At 41.3% G+C, this 19,865-nt stretch overlaps 1 protein-coding gene across 2 annotated transcripts in view; it reads right to left on the minus strand.

The window, feature by feature from the left end:
* LOC115780815 (integrin alpha-5-like) overlaps positions 1–18,115 on the minus strand; it is a 47,364-nt gene extending 29,249 nt beyond the window's left edge. For both annotated transcript variants that reach the window (XM_030730228.1, XM_030730227.1), the window contains exons 1-10: positions 17,715–18,115; positions 8,845–8,969; positions 6,792–6,892; positions 6,031–6,154; positions 5,591–5,652; positions 5,328–5,373; positions 5,033–5,158; positions 2,560–2,604; positions 2,351–2,394; positions 2,196–2,252 (exon numbers count right to left, since the gene is read on the minus strand). In XM_030730228.1, coding sequence (XP_030586088.1) covers positions 2,196–2,252; positions 2,351–2,394; positions 2,560–2,604; positions 5,033–5,158; positions 5,328–5,373; positions 5,591–5,652; positions 6,031–6,154; positions 6,792–6,892; positions 8,845–8,969; positions 17,715–17,914 — 930 coding nt within the window. In that variant the 5' untranslated portion in view covers positions 17,915–18,115. The remainder of the gene's footprint in view (positions 1–2,195; positions 2,253–2,350; positions 2,395–2,559; positions 2,605–5,032; positions 5,159–5,327; positions 5,374–5,590; positions 5,653–6,030; positions 6,155–6,791; positions 6,893–8,844; positions 8,970–17,714) is intronic.
* Between the last annotated feature and the right edge of the window lie 1,750 nt (positions 18,116–19,865).

A 19,865-nucleotide genomic window follows, 5' to 3' on the forward strand; every position in this document is an offset into this window, starting at 1 on the left:
GCAGCTGCCTCCAAGTCTTACATCACCAAGCGCAACGCAAAGTGTCCAGTGCACAAAGCAAGGTCCATAAAGACATGGATGAGCAGGTTTGGTGTGGAAGAACTTGACCGGCCTGCACAAAGTCCTGACCTCAACCCAATAGAACACCTTTGGGATGAATTAGAGCAGAGACTGTGAGCCAGGCCTTCTCATCCAACATCAGTGTCTGACCTCACAAATGCACTTCTGGAAGAATGGTCAAAAATTCCCATAAACACTCCTAAACCTTGTGGAAAGCCTTCCCAGAAGACTTGAAGCTGTTACAGCTGCAAAGGTTGGGCCAAAATCATATTAAACCCAATGGATTAAGAATGGGATGTTACTCAAGTTCATATATGTGTGAAGGCAGACGAGCAAAAACTTTTGGCAACATAGTGTACATTAGGTGTATGAAACATGGCTGCACAGAGAAACTATTTTAAGGATCAGCAAGGATCTGTTTAATGGCATAACAAGTGAGCAAAACTATACTTTTCAACAGCAAAACAACATGGCCTCTTGGACAAAGACTTTCTGGTGTGTTTTTGCAGCTGACCTGTACATCACAGTCTGAGCACACACAGAGGGACCAGCATTCAACAACAGAGCGAGGAGCCCCATTAGCCAGAAGTTAACCCCAGATCACTCTCACTACGACTTAACAGTTTACTCAAGGCCCTCCACCCTCCAGACTGACACCTCTGAGCTGTTACTAATGACCTCCAGACTGAGCCACACACACAAAAAATCAGCCATATACCTTATCATGAGCCCATGTGTCACATACTCTCACATCAGTGAAGTCTACTGGCTGGTCTATCACAACTCAAGCGATACTTTCAGATTTTTAAGTTTGGGTCTCATGATACAGTGAAAGAGTTTAGTTTCTGTATCTGTTCCCCTTCTACATTTTGGCTGTGAAGAGATCCCAGCTGAAAGTGACTTCGGCGTAAGGGTTGAGGGACAAAATCCAAAGTTGTCATGTTGTGTAATAGAATTTACAATATAATAAAATAGAGGTTTTTATAGGCTAAATTAGTAAAAAAAAAAAAAACATTCATCTTTTGTTTCTTATATTTCTATTTCCTGATCAGCCAAAATAAGTGGCAGACAAAAATTTCCAATCAGTGTGGGCCCATGAAGCAAACAAATGACTCATTACTACCCCCTCACATTTTCCACCACTGGAGGATTGATGAGTGATATGTTAATATTTTTTAAAAGAAGAATTAGCACCACCACTGTGTCCGACTTTTAATATTAAATATTAGTGGATGGAAATGTTTAATTTCCATTATTTTCTGAAGATTTTTTTTTTAATTTATTTACTTTGGAGGGGTTACCTTTATTTGTCAGACTGATATTAGCTTCAACTTAATTGTGGAAATGTATACAAGGTGCCATTACAATGTTGTATTTCCCCCTTAAGGTCGTCTACTTGGGCAGCGCTGCACAGACGCTGCGTTTAAAATCTTCTTTGAAAGTGGCCGAAAAACTCCCGTGTTCTAATCAGACACCTCCGGGCATTAAAGTAGAAGTAGAAGTAGTAGAAGAGGAGAAATTCTGGATGTACAACAATTAACAAGCAGGCTGCCGATCATGCTCTTAACCTGATGTGCCACCTTTGGGCTGGGGCACTGCACACTTTTCCACTGAGGATCACTCTGTGCTCATCAGCTGAGTTTTATTTCAGTTGCAGCCTTTCACTGTATAACGAACACAGCAGTGCTGGTTTAAATCTGAATCTATCCTTTAGCAGCCTGTGAATCTGTTATATAGCATTTTAGTTTTCACGGGATATTAAGTAGGTGCTCAGCACACCTTAAACTGCACAGCAGTGACAAATACATGATGGATGAATGGTATTAATGTTCAGTGATTCTTCTCTGGAAAACCTGTTCAATGTAGCTGCTCTATTTAAGAAGAAGATGCTGAATCAATACAGTGACAACGCGAGCCCCTCTCTTGGTGTCCACTTATTCTCTTATTTGATTAACAGCTTTTAGAAACCATGAGTTGTGCATATTGCAGGCTGCAGCTCTGACCCTGCTATAGACCTCTTCTCCACAGGGCAAATTCCTTCAACTCCAACCCTCCATTGCACATGCCACTTTAAATATGGATCCATATGTGAAAACAGGTTTCAGGCAGAAAACCTCCAGTCAACTTGTACATACCTGCTCCCCTGTCAGGTTTAGCAGAGGCTTCAGATCCCTTCCATTTAATATGGATACCTATATTAGACCAGAAAAGAGGTGTTCATAAGAATTGTGCTTGGCTCACGCTGACTATTTGTACTGCAAAAAACAAGAAAAATGTAGGAACTCCTTACTAAACCATACAGCATGAGTCCTTTTGGAACTCCTGTGATGAAATCTGTGAAAAGAAAATCAACAGCATAATTATTGGATTTCTTTTTATTATTATTCTTATTCTTAAGGTTCCTAAATGTTTTTGCGCCTTTCTGTTACTACACAAACATGTGTGTCGAGCAATCCCTGTACTCAGCCATGCACGCAGTACTGTAAATATGACCCTCACCTTCCTCACCATCCCCACTGAACTCGCCACTAGCCACAGAGTAACCTGCAGGAGAGATGCAGAGTGGAGACAGACAGAGGGAGAGAAACAGTTTGAAATGGTGGATACAATAAAAGGTCATATAAAAGCCCTCAACCCTGTGTGGAGTGGTCTAAGCCATCATGACCCTAACACTAACCTTATGCCACCAGAATATGTCATATTTGGGGCTTTTTTTGTTTGTTTGTTTTTTTATTGTTCTCCTAAGTCTTGGCAGTCAAGGAACAAAAAAATCCCAGGCGTTCACAGAAGAGATTTAATCTGTCCAGCGTGTCCCGGGTCTATCCCGGGGTAGGACGTACTGAGAACACCTCACCCACGAGGCACCCACGAGGCATCCTATTCAAATGCCCGAACCACATCAACTGGCTCCTTTTGATGTGGAGGAGCTGCTGAGACTTCCCAAGAGGGGCTCATCTCTAAGGGCGAGGCCAATCCCCCGTCTGAGAAGGCTAATTTCCGCTGCTCGTATCCGCGATCTTGTTCACTACCCAAAGCTCGCGACCATAGGTGAGGGTAGAGATTTAGATCGACCGGTAAATCCAGGCCCGGATTAAGGTGGGTCTGGGCCCCGGGGCAAGGAGATTGCAAGGGCCCCCCCTCCCCCCCCTCCCGCTCCGAGCCCATACCACCACCACCCCCCCCCCCCCCCCCCCCCCCCGACACACACTCCCCTACAAAAGTCTCTTTCTGCTCTTCCTTCGTGCAAATCATCTACCAACTCATCAAAGTTCAGCTGTTGCACAAACTGTGATTCAATTGCAAGAAGTGAGAGGGAGTTCAGACGATTTTGGGTCATTTTCATCCTGAGCTCATTTTTATTCGAGCCATTCTGGAGAATGGACCGTTCCCCTTCACAGTTCGTAATTGGCAGAGTCAAGAACAGTCAAAGTTGCCATATCCTGTAGCCCAGGGGCCCTTTGATTGCTGTCCCCCTAGGCGCTCTAGTCGCCGTACCGCATAGCCCAGGGGCCCTTTGATTGCCGTTTCCTGTGGCACAGGGGCCCTATGGTTGCCATATCCCGTGGCTCAGGGGCCCTTTGATAGCCGTCCCCCGTGGCCCAGGGGCCCTCTGATTGCCGTCCCCCGTGGCCCAGGGGCCCTCTGGTTGCCATATCCCGTGGTTCAGGGGCCCTTTGCCATCCCCCGTGGCCCAGGGGCCCTCTGATTGCCGTCCTCTGTGGCCTAGGGGCCCTCTGGTTGCTGTACGACATGGCCCAGGGGCCCTCTGGTTCCTATGTCCTGTGGCCGAGGGCCCTCTGACTGCTGTCACTCCCCCCAGCCCATTTCAGTTAACCCTTATAGACTAAAGAAGTACAACTAAAGAAGATCCTAGAATAGAGGGCTCTATCGCAATCAGCATCGACAATCGGTATCTGGATTGTTGTTGGGCCCCCCCCTGGGCCCCCTGGATCCATGGGCCCCGGGGCGCCAGCCCCACTCGCCCGGTCGGTAATACGGCCCTGGGTAAATCGACAGCTTCGCTTCCACGCTCAGCTCATTCTACACCACAATGGACTGGTGCAGTATCTGCATCCCTGCAATCCATCAGTCAATCTCCTGCTCCCCTCTTCCCCTCACTCATGAATAAGACTCTGAGATACTTAAACTCCTCCTGGGCAACAACCAGTCCCTGACCTGGAGTGGGCACTCCACCCTTGCCTAAGACTTCGCTGCTAATAACAAAAAAAAACAAAGAATTCTTATTGACACTCATTAATAATTATTTGTATTTTTCCCCAAAAAGTCTGTTTTGTTTTGTTTTTTCCTTTCTCCAAATCAGAATAGGTTTAGAGTTTAGATCTATGGTTGGGGTTATCACTGATGATGATTTAGACCTCAGAGGATTCATGCAAATATGCTCATTCAATTATGACACAGCTTAAGTCGTGTCATGAGTCATGCGAACTTTGGCCTGATAATAGATCCAGAGAAAAGGTCCAAAGTCTTAATATCAACAGCAACAGTTTGACTGTTGTTTTTCACTTTCCTTTGTACTAAGTTGATAATGTGAGACAACATGAGAGGCAACAAAGTGTCCAAAATGAAAAACATGAATCCTCTGTGGAGTGAGGATGTACTTGGGAATTGTAGAAAAACCTACAGGTTGGATTATGATAAATTCTGTCCAGATGGCGACCTCTGAGGTCAGGTCATACATAACCTCTGGGGATCATGAAAAACCACAATAAAGTTTATGAAACCCAGTCAGCAAGTTTTCATAGGCAAAGATGGACCTCATCAAAGGCCATTAAGCTGCTAACTTACAAACAAACCAACTAGGCTTAGATTTTGACACAGACAAACATGCAGCAGCATATGTAGAAGTCATAATAATAGTACTATAAAGGATTTTTTTTTAAATTACTACTATTAGTGTTAGAGTATACAGCAAAGTATGAGGGTGAAAATAATAATAAAGGTACTTCTTTACCCAGGTAACTGTCATCATAGCTTCCCTGCACCTGTCGGGTCTGAATCTGCCCAGCAACCGACAGCAGAAAGTAGGCAGGATAGTAGGCCTTAACAATCTCCTCCGTAGTTGCAGAGATCAGCTGACCTTAAGGATAGATAACAAAAGGTTATGACACATGTGACTCTTAAACTTTGGCTCCCAATTATAGATTGATTCTGACCTGAAGAAGCAAAAATAAATACAAAAAACCCCCAAAAACAGTGAAAGGTACTGCCTAAAAAAATCATGCTGTTCCACATTCCTCTCAGCTCACCTTGCCAGTAAAAGCTGCCTGGTCCTCCAAGCACAACTCTCCCATCCTGTAACACACACACGCACACGCACACGCACACGCACACACACACACACACACACACACACACACACACACACACACACACACACACACACACACACACTCTTCCTCATGAGTTTCAAACACACTGCATGTTGGTGTACACAGTGTAATCTCTACTGCTTAGATCAGCCAGATTTACTGCATAAAACTAGCAAACACTCCACAAATATTTCTCTTACCTTGGTGAAGTCAGCGCTAAATCCCCCCTGACAATAGCCCTGTCCAGCAGGTCCATGTCTTTCTGCAGTGAGCAGCACCAAAACATATGAAATATGAATACATTTAATGAAGCATATCTTCGTGCTGTCCATACTACCTATTTTGTCTACAAAGTCTATTTCTCTAACATAGAGGGCTGAGGTAGAGTTAGGACCTATAGTATGATGACTTAGACCTCATAGTTAAAATCCACTCCTCTTTACAGAATGTTTCCTATTTGGAGCACCCAAATGGAAAAACTATAATCAAACTATAACCAGAGTGAATGTATAAGTCTTCATTTGAAAGGTGACATCTCCGACTCACAAATTTAGTACATCGCTAAACCAAATCCCAACCCTAACCCTAAATCTTGGTGACCTGGTGGATTAAGAGATTAGCTACTGTTGCACTAGCTTACCTGTTCGGCATGGGGCAAACTCCACAAACGTTCTGAGGTTCTCTACAGCGAGGTAGCAGGTTCCTGTAACATCAGAGAAGGGAGTGTCTTGCTCAGTCCTCCAGTAGTACCTAGGAGCACAAGCCTGGAGAGCAGAGAAAAGAGGCTCAATAAAAAAGAAACTGGTTGTGTTGTCTAGCTGAGAAATGTTACCTTTACTCTAAAATATCCTTGCACAGTGATGTAATCACAGCTTAGCTAGATTAACTAGATCTCTACGCCAAAAGGATCTAGGGCCAAAAGGAAAAAATACAAGAAGACAGATAGCACTGGAAGGGCTGGACTTGCTACCTACAGTAAGAAACTTCAGTGGCCAAATCATAGTATAATATTAGCTGGCCAAACCAAACCAAATAACCAAACGAACCAAGAAGATCTCGAGGAAGTAGAATCTGCCCCCAAAAAAGAGCGACTTGGCTGAGATAGCAGGCTTTATACAATTAGCCGCTCGCAACTTTCAGGTGAGGATCCACCTTGGGTGGGTGCAGACTTCTTATATCTGTGGCCACTAACGCCTGGTCTGGTCTGTCCTGAGGTTTTGTTGTTGGCCTCTTAACTCCTAACTACTGTTAGGAGTGAGAATGTGCTTCGAAAACCACCATATTAAAGAATTAATGACAGCAAAGTCTTCACTAAGCATATATGTTACAGCTGTTAGATTTAACAAATAGCCACAGCTTGAAGTTATGCAAACTAGCCAACCATCAATTAACTATTCTTACCAGGACGCTGTTACCATGGGCACGCACAGTAGCTCCAAACCACTGATGAGACTTGAACTCAACCTGAGTGTTCACGTCATTTATATAAAAATACCGGTCACCTGTAAAAACATAGAACAGAATTATACTTTCACGACTAAATGATTTATGGTTACCACACAGTTTCATTCTCAGAAAGAAGGATTTGAAGGAAACTTCAGTGACGTCAGGAGTTGCTATTTTAACTCTGATCGCCATGTCATCACTGTTTGATTTTAGTGCTGCCTGGGCTTCATTTGAGAGTGTTCCCCACATGTTCTTGGCTTTTTACATGGATATTTTATGGCCTTGTTCCCAGGGTCTGCAGCCTTAATCCATCCTCCATGCTATGGCAGACATCAAGCAGCTCAAAAGGACTTGGACCTTGTTGTTACTGTAACCCTAACCGGCTTGTATTGAAAAATCTTTCTTTAAGACGAGGCAATAATGGCACGATGAGGGGAGGTTTGGTGGATTGTAAGGAGAATGTTGCCAAGGGTTTTAATTTTGCAACTTCAGCAAAATTACACCTCCAGAATTTTGCTTTTTCAATGACAGTCTGTTAAAATAGTTGATTTCGGAAAAATAAGACAGTAATATTCCAAATTCAACTGCTTCTTCTGGTCCACAAAACTTAACTCTTGAGTCAGGTGTGCCAAGCTGCCTGTATGTCCCATGGAGCACAGAAAAAACACGTTTCTAACTTGGAGAACCACTTTACCAATAAACATTGCTGTGATTTGCTTGTAAGTCAGTAATTTCTTTTACATGCATGCTTTTTGTCTCTCTCTCTCTCTCTCTCTGTCTCTCTCTCTCTCTCTCACACACACACACACACACACACACATACACACACACATATTCATAGCACATAGCATTCAAGCATCCATGAATGGTAATTTAACAAAACCTGAGTGCCTTCAACGTGCCTGAATGAGAACACCTTGTCTTTGGTCCCTGTGTAAGCACTCAAAATAATGTAATTATACTTATAATGTGGCTTTAACTGTAAGCTTAACTGTGGTCATTTTTCTGATATATGTTCCTGCTGCCTGTAGTCGAGTGGTGACATTAAACTCTCCTGGCTGCAGTTCAGTGTGCCTGTTTGGTTAATGGAGTCCTGGCCCATGGTCCTCCAACACACCATGATCCTGGGGCCTGAAATGGGAAATGCAAGACTACTGAATGCAAATGTATGCGTGTGTGTGACTGAAAGTGTGGTTTTAAGCACTTTCTCCTTCAATATATCATGTTTCAGAGACCATTTGTGTTTGTAAACATCTTGTACGTGTATATTTATGTACACAGAGTTTGCACAGCCGCAGTTCTCGGTCTGTGCAAACCGCAATTTGATATCAGCACGCGGTCGATTATGATAAGTTACGCCCTCTGATCCTCAAACGGTGGTCCTTATCGCTTCCTGTGTTTCTGATGGAGGCGATTGTTTTCCTGGCAGGGCTGGGGGAAGGCCGGGTCCTCTGGGGTCCTTGTCCCCATAATGACTCTACACTAATTAAAGACCACTCACAGCACTGGGCCCGAGTCGAGCAGAAAATCAAAGCTCCGTGAAAACACTGCAAACACAGCCCATGCCCCCAAATGGAAACCTTAGAGAGGGGTGGGGTTGAGGAAAGACTCAGCCACCATTAAAACTCAGAAAAGACATCAAAGGCTGGTTTCAATCAAAACATACGACCCCTAGATTAGGCGATGGAAGATGGCAGGGAGCCGCACTTCTGACCTCAGGGTCAAGCACAGTAGTGCTTAACTGGGGGAGCTACCTATAGCTTCTCTGAGCCAGTTTTATGGCTGGGTAGAGACGGCTGAGTGTTTACTACACATCTGTGCCTCAACTATTTCACAGTACCTTTGGGGAAAACGACATTTTAATATCTTGGAACAATGTGACGTAAAGACCACTGCTGTGATTATGATGTAGGGAAAATTGTCTCCCTTGGATTGAGCTTGATTTTTATTTATGTTGGTGCAAAGAACTCAGCCGTCAATTTAGATTTAACAAGACACCCTACTGTACCTTGCTTGTCAAAGCTGATGATGCTGCAGTTATTTTGGCTCCATGGACACGAGTACACAGCTCCTCCTTCAGTGATGTTGGGCTGGCTGGTGTTGGCTTTTGGGGCACCGATCAAAATACTGATACTAGAACAGCAGAAAAGAAAATATTACTAATTTTTCTACATATAGAGCTATAATCGTGAGGCTGTTGACTGAGGTTGGCATGTAAACCACTGACAGCAGCAAATTAAAAAATTTTAAAAAAGTTAAGAAATATAGGTAAGAAAGTCATGAACCCTTCCTGGCTGTAGCTTCTAGACATGAGCCTGGAAACGATAACATCATTTAACTCAAAGTAAGAAATGAAAGACGTGTATTTCCCAAATGTCACAGCATGCCTTTAATCAGAACTCAAATGATTACAAAGGGGAAGCCAGACTCTGCTAGTCTGTACTGAAGGCTATGAAAGTACAGCCATAACGATTTGAGAAGTTGTATCACATTGTTCTGTTTATGGCCGTTTTTTTAAGTTCAGCACAACTGTTTCATAGAGGTATGTTAAGAACATTTAAAGAGCAATTTGCAGCTATTACTTCTGCATTCCTGCAGATCCTGGCTGAGCCATTACTGGCGGCCTTTACAACAGATGTTAGATACTGTTACAAGACAATGTCTGGCATAAATCTATGGTCAACACTTATAAACGTTTATCCTCCCTTCCATTTTAACCCTCTGAGGTGTATGTCATCATCAGTGATGACCCCAACCCTAGCGCTAACTCTAGTCCTAGGCAATCAGAATATATCATTTTTGTTTTTATCCAATTGTTCTTCCAAGTCTTAGCAATCGAGGAACAAGAAAATAATCATACATATCAAAAACTCTTCAAACATACAGAGCGCACTGCATCTGCAAACTGCTTTGCAACCCACCTTCCTTTCATGTTGTGTCTGATTTAATCAATGTCATGTTTTTGGCCTACTGAAAGCTTTTTGAGTGGTGAACAATTTTCTTGGACCTACCTGAGATAGAGTTAGGTTTGTGTTCCTATGTTGGGTTCAATATTTTGACCTGCTTAGGTGACTGTGACATATTATGAAATTACAGACTGAAATTGTTCCCATGACATACTGCATGTTGGTCCCAAACCAATCATAGTTTGCTTGCCTACATGATGTCACCATAGTGCGAGGAAGTGCAAGTGACCAAATGCCAGAGGCAAGAATGTGATGTGGATCCTAATAACTAGCTTGTGCTTGGGAAAGCCTAAAAGATTAAAAGCTGTGGGCAGTGTGAAGAGGATGGTTTGAATCATCTGTCCTAAAACCTCTATTTCACGGTACCATGTTCTGGGTGAAGGACTGCTTTGTGTTCCTTCTTCTTGTTAGGACATTGCGAGATACCAGTTGATGTCAACTATAATATCCAACATGGGATCTAATGATCAATGGTTGTACTAGACACAAATTTGGGGTCTTCATACTCTAAATATTTCAGGTCAGGCAGTTACACTAAAAAGCCTAAGAGGTAGTTAGACTAACTTGCCAAAGGCAAATTATTGTAGCTCTTTTTAACTTTAATGAATGACAGTCACCCTTCTCAAATCCTTGTCTGGTCATGGTTTCAGTCTTTGTTTTGGTTGCAAAGACAAAGACATGATCATTTGCTGTTTTGTCTTACAATGAAGAGAAGCTATTTTATGGAAATACAGTAACGCAGCAGCTTCACCGAGTTCACAACCATGTGGCAAATCCATTAACTTAAAAAGATATCGATTTATATGCCCTAATTGTTACTTTTATGTAGTTTTTAACAATTTTCTGCCTATCACTACAGCATGTTAAACAAACATGGGTGAAAAGAGTGAGAAACTAAAGAAGAAGTATGCGAAGATGTTTTTGCATATTTTCACTACAGACAGTCACAAGACACTCTGGAAATTAACAAAAGGCAAGAACGCACATTAAAGCTATATGTCCAAAAAAAAAAAATACCAGCTGTTGATAAACGTTATTGTTGCACTAGCTTGTATGGATACAGATAAACATCATAAATATCATCAGTATCAAATATACTCCTGGACATGTATTACAAACCTCAGATGCTCTCATGATATTCATACAGCCCTGCTAAAAAAGCCCAGAGCAAATGGCACAACTTAAGACACTGGTGACTGATGACATTAGCAGATATCAGACAGACTCTGTACTCTCCCCATCCCCCAGAATGTCTGAGGAATATTTACATGGCTGGATAAGCTTTCCCTATAAACCACTCACCAAGGAGTACAGGGTACAGGCTTTCAGTGGCTCACTTTTTCAAATACTTTTACTCACCCTCTGACTCAATTAAAAGCACTAGAAGTACAAATACAACAGCCAGTACCAGCCTCCTGAACAATAGGATGTTTATCAGTGGAATGACACTGTTGAGACCTGAAATTATAGGATTCCTTTCCTTGAACTCATGTTCAACAGAAACATCTGCAAGCAGGAAAGCAGCTCAGGGCCAGGCGGGTCAAAAATGCAACATATAATTTTTACTAAAAGATTTATGACCTCAACTTAATGCGCTCACAGTCACATTATTCCAAAACAGGTCATCCCCTAATGGTGGTGTCTTTATGCACAAAATTGTGTTTATTTACTCTCTAAGACACTGATAGTTTTACCACATCAGACCTGTAAAATAATACAAAAAGAATCCTTTAAGAAAGGTCAGTCATTTTGATTGAACTGCTCACGACTTACATGCGACATTGATCCTGTGATCAATATCACCTGTGTAGACATGACTTGATGTTAAGAGGCATTGGCATGGTTGGGAACGGCTGATGTGCAACGATATAATGAGCACAGAAAACAACAGTGTTTGTATCCCTGCTGTCACTGGTCAGATTTCTCCAGATTTTATCTGGGCTGTTATAATAAACAGGATATGATGTTTACATGAACTGGACACCCATACTGAAAATCTGCTGTATTTGGTTAACATGTAAATATACTCATTAAACTCATACATCTGTGTGTGGCCCAGCAATTCTCTGAAATGCTACTCCCTAAGTATCTTTTCTTTCCTGTTGTCTCAATCATGAGATCATAAGTGAACCTCTATGAGTAATTAGAGTAAGAGTAATATCCAAATGCCCGATGCTGAACCATTCTGAGAACATTTTGGTGGTTCCAATGGGCTACAAGAAGTAAAAAATCATCATCTTGGTATTCTAAATGTCTGTAACACTGCTTGAGAAGTTGAAATACAAACCACAGGCTGTAGCTGATATAAAAGATGGATTACATCAGCCATTAGTTTTCTGCATCGCGAAGCCTCAACATTAGCATTTTGGCTGGATACCACTGGCTTTACATAATGCGCGTTTATTGTTAATATACACTGTCATCCCACAATGCAATGCTTTCAATAATTTACATAAATTACATTTCAAGGTAAAGTAATCTGATGACGATCTTAATAAAAAATCTTTTAAAATTTTTGTGTATAATACAAGCACAACAATCTACTGCATTGTGTTACAATGATGTGCATAAAGCTACTGTATGTAATTAGAATGTAATATAGAATTTGGATGCCGTTTCATTTGTAAACATCCTTCAGTCCACTGTTAGCCTTATACAGTAGTCAGGGACAAAGGAAATCACATATAAAGCATCTTAGTGAGGTTTTGGGCAACTTCAGTGTAGTTTATTGTTCCTCTCTGGATTTATATTTGAGGGATGGAACTCCATTCTTCCAGAAGATAGCATGAGTATCTTACTTATCGTGCTTGTAACACTGGTGGAGGGCACGTGCCAATAAAATCTTCTTAAAATTAGGTAAATACGACCTAGGATGAACAATAACACGACATATTATGTTCTGTCATTATTCATTCAAATAAGTCAAAATGGAGAAGCTGAGTGTGAAAAAACTAAGTGCACCCCATGATTCAGTAACTTGTAGAATTGGCACTGACAGCATCAGTTCACTGAGGTTTGCAGCCATTTGTTTCTGCACAGCTCTCTCAAGATCCCACCTCTTCATTTCAGTCAGGTTGAGGTCTGGTCTTTGACTGGACCATTGCAACACCTTGATTTTCTTTTGCAGCCATTTTGTTGTAGATTTCCTGCTCTGTTTGGAATCATAGTCCTGTTGCACAACCCAATTTGGGCTTTAGCTGTCAGACAGACGGCCTCATATTTGACTTGAGAAAACCTCAGCGAATATAGGAGTTTGTGGTCAGCTCAGTAACCACAAGATGTCCAGATCCTGTGCCTGCAAAACAAGCCCAAATCAATGTCCCCTCCACCACTGCGCTTGTAGTTGGTATCACGTGTTTGTGTTGACATGCTGTGTTTGATTTTCTGTAAATGTACGCTGTGCACTATGGCCAAACTTCTCCACTTTGCCTCCGAAAGACGAAAGTGTTCCACAAGTCTTTGGTTTGTTCAGATGCAACTTTGTAAACCTAAGCTGTGCTGTCATTTTAGACAGAAGAGGCTTTCTCCTGGCAATCCTTCCAAACAAGCCACACTAGTTCAGTCTTTTCTAATTGTACTCTTATGAACTTTAATATTTAACATGCTAACTGAGGCCTGTAGAGTCTGAGAAGTAGCGCGAGTTTATTTTGCACCTTCTCAGAGCATTACTCGATCAGATCCTGGGGTCATCCACTCCTGGAAAGATCACTGTTGATGTAGTTCCCCCTTGGCATTGTGGTAACACACCAGACCAGCAAACTGCCAGAACATCTGCATTTACAAAGGTGCTGACACTTGCTAACGATCAGTGAATCAAGGGCATTTGATTAGAAACACTAGCTGCTACTTGCCCTTGTAATTCCTATGGAAACAGTCAGGATCTACTTATTTTTTATACATTGCACCTAGATTTGAGGGTAAGTCTTGTTAAATGAATAATGACACAGTGTAATATTTCATGTTTTGTAGTCCATCTATGGTTGTATTTACCTTGGAAAGAGGTCTACTTTGGTTTTACCATGACTGTAGGTGTTCAGATGGGATTCAATCTGGTTTCTTTGGAGGGAAAAGCTTATGATTCACATCATTTTATACTCATTAAACCATTCAGTGACCTCTCATGCTCTGCGGATGAGGACACTGTCATTCTGGATAAGAAAAAAATAATGTTTTTTATTTTAGGGTAAGATTTAACTGTTTGTCTGTAGCACTGACAATTATAGTGAAACTAAGGTGCCTTTCTTCTCCAAAACAAGTCACTGAACTGCATATTCCTAGCCTACATAACGTGCTGAAATGCTCCAAACCTCACTCATTTTGTTTGCTCAGTTTTGATTACCTTAAAAAAGTAACCATAAATGAGTCTGGGAAAAACTTATTTTCAAAGTCCAGTGCTAAACCACAAGCCAATCATCCCAAAATGTCTCTCATTACTAACTGAATACATGCACTGTGCTAACAGAAACCCTAATGTATAATTATTCACCACAGCACCTGATATGAGGAGGCATTGAGCTTGAGAGAGCCTTCCAAGACTCCCAACAGACAGACAACCCTGTAATTGCCAGAATGCATGACAGCCAGCAGAAACTATCCCATCAGCGGAATGAAAATTCAGGAGTTGCATCCTTTTCCTGTCTTGTTTACCCACACAACAAACACTAGATTCACACGAAGACATTCAGCTGATTTGTGTGCCATCAATACACATGAATTAGGTGGAAGACAAAATGTAGTATTGTTCAGTGTAAGCAAAACTGTTGCAGGCAAGAAAAAGAGTTCAGTTAGCACAAATGAATGTAAATCAGCAACTTAGTAATCACTCCACAACACGCCCTCTAACTGTCATAAGCTGAGTTGAGTACACTCATAACCATAACAATTTCCTCAAAGGAAAACATCTGTATTCATTAGCCCAACACTGAATTTAGTCTGTGAGCCCCCGGGGATGTTGGTGGCGAAAGTGGAATCTAGTGAACATGGAAAGTAGCTTTACATTTTACTTCCAAGTGCTGCCAGCTGCAACATAAAAAAAAAAAGCAGCTAATATGAACTACAATCCTGTCATCATCTGCGCGTACAAATATAACAAGCTTTTAGGTGATGCAACACTTCTTCCCAAGGCTATCAGCAGCTGTGAACAGCTGGCTAAGAGCATTTTGGCTGCACAAACCAACATGGATTTGTATCTCTCAAGAGAAAAATAGAAAAATGTGATTGCTCACTTTCAGGGTATTTATTTCTGTCAACTTGTAAGCAGCTCTGGTCAGCAACCAGTACTAGGCAGACTAAGTGGGTAGGGGTTGTAATGCGGTACAGTTTATTGTTAGTTGTAGACAATTAAGGTCGCTCCATCCACCCGCTGTAACAGTAATCGCTAACTGTGCCGTGGCACTGACAGAACGGCCGAGATGCAAATGTGTTATTGCCATTTTATCGCCATAGTTACTCTGATGACAGCAGCTGACTGCGACTGGCTGTAAACCTGACCCCTGTCATCAAAGCAACCATTTCAAGAGCAACAGCATCACAAGTTTATTGCACACAGTTGCAATAATTTTGGTTGTGCCCTGTGTCCAACCATTGCTTCCCCTACGGTGACTATAGCATAAACTAAGATTCTGAGATGGCAAGGTTGTGAAGGCTGTCAGGGAAGACAGTGGCTGTCTCATGAGATGCAAGAAGAGCTGTGGTTGGCTCATTAAAGGCAGATCAGCTTTCTGTAATAAATATTTGGTCAGAGTATAATGAAGGATTAGAGTCATTCCAAAAAAAACACTAGGGCATTTATATGGGTCCACACGTATCAGTCTGACATAGCGACCATAGACAGTACAATATCAAAGATGGACGTAACCGCCATGGTGTCACCCGTTGTTTTGTAAAGTTCCCCTTTGAAGGCTGGAGATGAGCATTTTTGCCATTACCAATATTGGTGTTTTAAATTTGGATGTGACAAGGAAGGGGCAGACCGGACTATAAAACCACATGCTCGTTGGCTTGTCAATCAGAAGTCATTAGCCAATGAGTATGTGCTAAATAATCCTCCTTTCTAAAATTTGGAATGACCAAAATTTTAAAAATTGACTTAATGCATTATACAGTATGATCTGAGGCCATAAACTGAGCAGGAAAGTGTTTACAGAGGTCCTGGCAGAGGACAGTTTCCCCATAGACTTTCAAAGGAGCAAACATTGTACAAAATGACTCACGTGTAGACTATACTAATGTATTAATAGCTGACTTTTTGAAATAAAATCTATAAAAACAATCAATTCAGTTCAATTCCATGTTATTTATATAGTGCCAAATCACAACAGTCACCTCAAGGTGCTTTATATTGTAAGGTAAAGACTCTACAACAGTACAGAGAAAAGCCCAATAGTCAAAATGACCCCCTATGAGCAGCACTTGGCAACAGTGAGAAGGAAAAACTCCCTGTTAACAGGAAGAAACCTCCAAGAGAACCAGGCTCAGGGAGGGGCAGCCATCTGCCACGACTGGTTGGGGGTGAGGGGAGGGAGACAGGACAAAAGACACACTGTGGAAGAGAGCCAGAGATTAATAATAATTAATGATTAAATGCAGAGTGGGGTATAAACTCATAGAGAGTGAAAAGAGGTGAGTGAAGAAGAAACACTCTGGGCATCATGGGAACCCTTCCCCCCTAGCAGTCTAGGCCTATTGCAGCATAACTAAGGGAGGATTCAGGGTCACCTGATCCAGCCCTAACTATGAGCTTTATCAAAAAGGAAAGTTTTAAGCCTAATCTTAAAAATAGAGAGGGTCCAAACTGGAGGGGCCTGAGAGCTGATGGTTCTGCTTCCCGTTCTAATTTTAAATACCTTAGGAACCACAAATAAGCCGGCAGTCTGAGAGTTAAGTGCTCTGTTGGGGTGATACCAAAATAATGGATTGTGACATTTTGTATTTGGTTCATGTTGCTAAAAGTTTTTTGTTTTTTGTTTTTTTTCCTAGAAACACTCAATGTGTTTTCATTGAGACTGTTTTAAAAGTCTTTAAACATCCTTTAAGTATCTCAATACACAGTAAAGATCATAGTTATTAATGGGCACTGGCTTCTCAAAAAAATCTGATACATAACCGTAACTCAGTCGTGTGCTTTTGTCCCTGGTGTCCAGAAGAAAGGCAAAACAGGTAACGGCACAGGCTATCTGTAGGGGACGGTTAACTTTAACTTTATCTCACCCAGCAGTTCCTCATCTGTCAGTAAAGAACATCAGGAAACTCCAACTGTCCCTTTAGCCTTCATTCAGAATAAGAGTTGCATTTTTTTTACTTTGCTGTAGGTTAACCCCCTGCTCTCTCAATCACACACAGACACAAACTTGTGTGTCTGTTTCCAATCAGACTTGGGCCTGGATCCAGTGTGTGTGTGTGTGTGTGTGTGTGTGTGTGTGTGTGTGTGTGTGTGTGTGTGTGTGTGTGTGTGTGTGTGAGTGAGTGAGTAAGAGAGCGAGAAAGAGAGAGATGTATGCATATATGCATGTGAGCTTCATTTCAAACATTTGCTGCAGTTTATCACTTTGAAGCCTGCTGTTTAAACCTTTAAAGAGTTGTGAAAATGTCCAAAATACAAGAAAAATCATTTAGGTTGTGATGCAGACACTTCCAGAAATACGTTTTTACAAAAATCTGTACATTATGTCAGCAGAGGTGACTCTCCAGCAGAAAATATTGTTCTCTGCTTCAGGATAACTTTATAAGAATACTATAAGAGGAAAGAGTTACTGTGTAAGGTAACTATAAGGCCAAGCTTTTAATGTTACACCACACATGAAGAAAACTGTCAAATACGAGCAGGAATAAAACTTTATAAACTTTAAAGAGCGCTGAAAAACGTGCCCTTGTTGACCTGGAGAAAGCTCCGTGATCATTCCTGCCACTTTACCTGGATGAGTTATTGAAAAATTCCACTGAGTAGCCGAAATAACTCCCCCGAGGTCCAGTGAAAACGACGCGTTTCTCCGTGTCCAAGTTAAAAGCGGCGCAAAGCTGAATCAAAACCACCGCTACAGGTACAGCCAGCACGGCGCGCTGACAACATTTTCCCCAAAACCGGGTAGGTGAAAGTCCAGGAACGGTACCCATCTCTTCCGCTGCGCGTCTCTTCTTTCATTGAAAACCCGCAGCGCCGCAAAACGCATCATGCGTGCTGTTCCTTACGCGCGACGCCTTTGGAGTCGTAATCATAAACTGGCGCCCTGAATAATCCCGTCCCTTTAGGTGCAACAGGTCCAGCATATGTTTCCACAGCGAACGGTGAAATGTAAAGAAAGAGGGTCGGAGTGAGAGGGAGGGGAAGAGTGCAGGCAGATGTGGGGGTGGAGTTTTTAAATATTACCAGACAGTCTGGTTCCCAAATAAAAAAAAAAAAAAAAAAAAAAAATGCTGCAAAACACTACAAGGCACAGAATCTGAAATATCACAGCAGAACCTCAAATGTGGGCTGAAGCCATTTACCCACTGGGCATCCAAGAGAGAACATTTCAAGGGTTTATTACTGTAATCCTAAACTACAGAATCCAAAACTGTACTTCACTCTTACAGCAAATGTAGTACAATAATCCTACTATAAAACTTGCAGTTTACATTACAATGCTGTAATTCAATAAATGTAATTTTATATACGACACAGAAATATATTGAAATGGCTTAGATCTGTAATATTGTATAGACAAAAATAAAAGGGCGAGACACATGCTAACACAGTTCAGCCAATGTTAGTGGCAGAAATGAAACCTTCATTTAAACAATATTTCTCAACCAACCGTTGATAGCCACACAGCTTATGAAAATGTAACCACATAAACACTAAATGCAGTCATTTTAGCTGAAATTGTTATTTATTAAAATATACTGCTGTTGACTCAATTAAACTATACTTTTAGCTCATTTGACTTTCAAAATGTTAGATGATTGTGATTATCTAGCCATATAATCATAATCAGAGAGTACTTTTAGATCACTACTTGCTCTCTAGGTGTGTAAAATCCTCTTCGTGCAACGTGACAACAACATGACAATGTAATTCAGCCAGAAATGCAGGCAAATGTGGGACTTTATGCGCCAAACGTTTATTTCAAAACCAGTGAAATAAGTGACAAAAGGTTTGCGTTAATCCTCTGAGACCAGTATTGTGATAATCCTAACCCTACCTCTGCCTACTCTATCTAACTCTAACCCTATGACCCAAACCCAAAACAGACTTTTTTTTTTTTTAAGTAAATAGTTTTGATGTGTTTCACAATAATTCGTTTATGCGTTCCCTGTTGCCAGGACTTTGGATAGTTTTTAACAGAGATTACATGTTTTGATTGCATAGTGTTAGTGTTAGGGTTAAAGTCGTCACCAATGATGATTTAGAGTGTGACTTCCCATGATGCAATGTAACGCACAGTTATTTATTGGAAAGAATATGCACCGTACAGTACAGTTAATAGGATATACATAAATGTGTACATGTAGTACTAAGATCTTCAAAGCAGCTTGTAGAATTGTGGTCATTACACTCCTGTGTGACTAACCAGCAGTCATACGTTTAAACTGGAGTCTTTTTATTAAAGATTCTAAGATTTCAGCATACAGTGGGACAAGCATATATATAAGTTTACCTAAAGTATATATCGACAGCAAAACATGAGCACCAGTGTTAGCAACAACTAAATGTAAATTTTACAGCTCTCCAACTGATAAATACCTTACAGTATATAACTGTAATACTGCTACACCCTAAATGATATTAGATTCGTGTAACAGGATTTGTGATTTTTCTGAAGAGTTCCTGATTGAACGATTAGGGAAAACTGAATCCCAAATGTATGTTTCCAATATAAATTGGAAACATTCATATCAGAGAGTTAACAGAGGGGTTTTTTTTGTTGCTGAAAACAGATTCCTACAGCAGTGGAAAATGATACTATATGACTGCTAAGTGCAAGCCAAAAACTGACATTTACTCATCATCTAAATTTTCATGTGAGGCCCATTAAAGTCAAAAAGATTTCCAATATGCCGTCATGTCTTTGCAGAATGGATCTGT

The sequence above is a fragment of the Archocentrus centrarchus genome, chromosome 5, assembly GCF_007364275.1.
Source record: "Archocentrus centrarchus isolate MPI-CPG fArcCen1 chromosome 5, fArcCen1, whole genome shotgun sequence".
Classification (NCBI taxonomy): domain Eukaryota; kingdom Metazoa; phylum Chordata; class Actinopteri; order Cichliformes; family Cichlidae; genus Archocentrus; species Archocentrus centrarchus.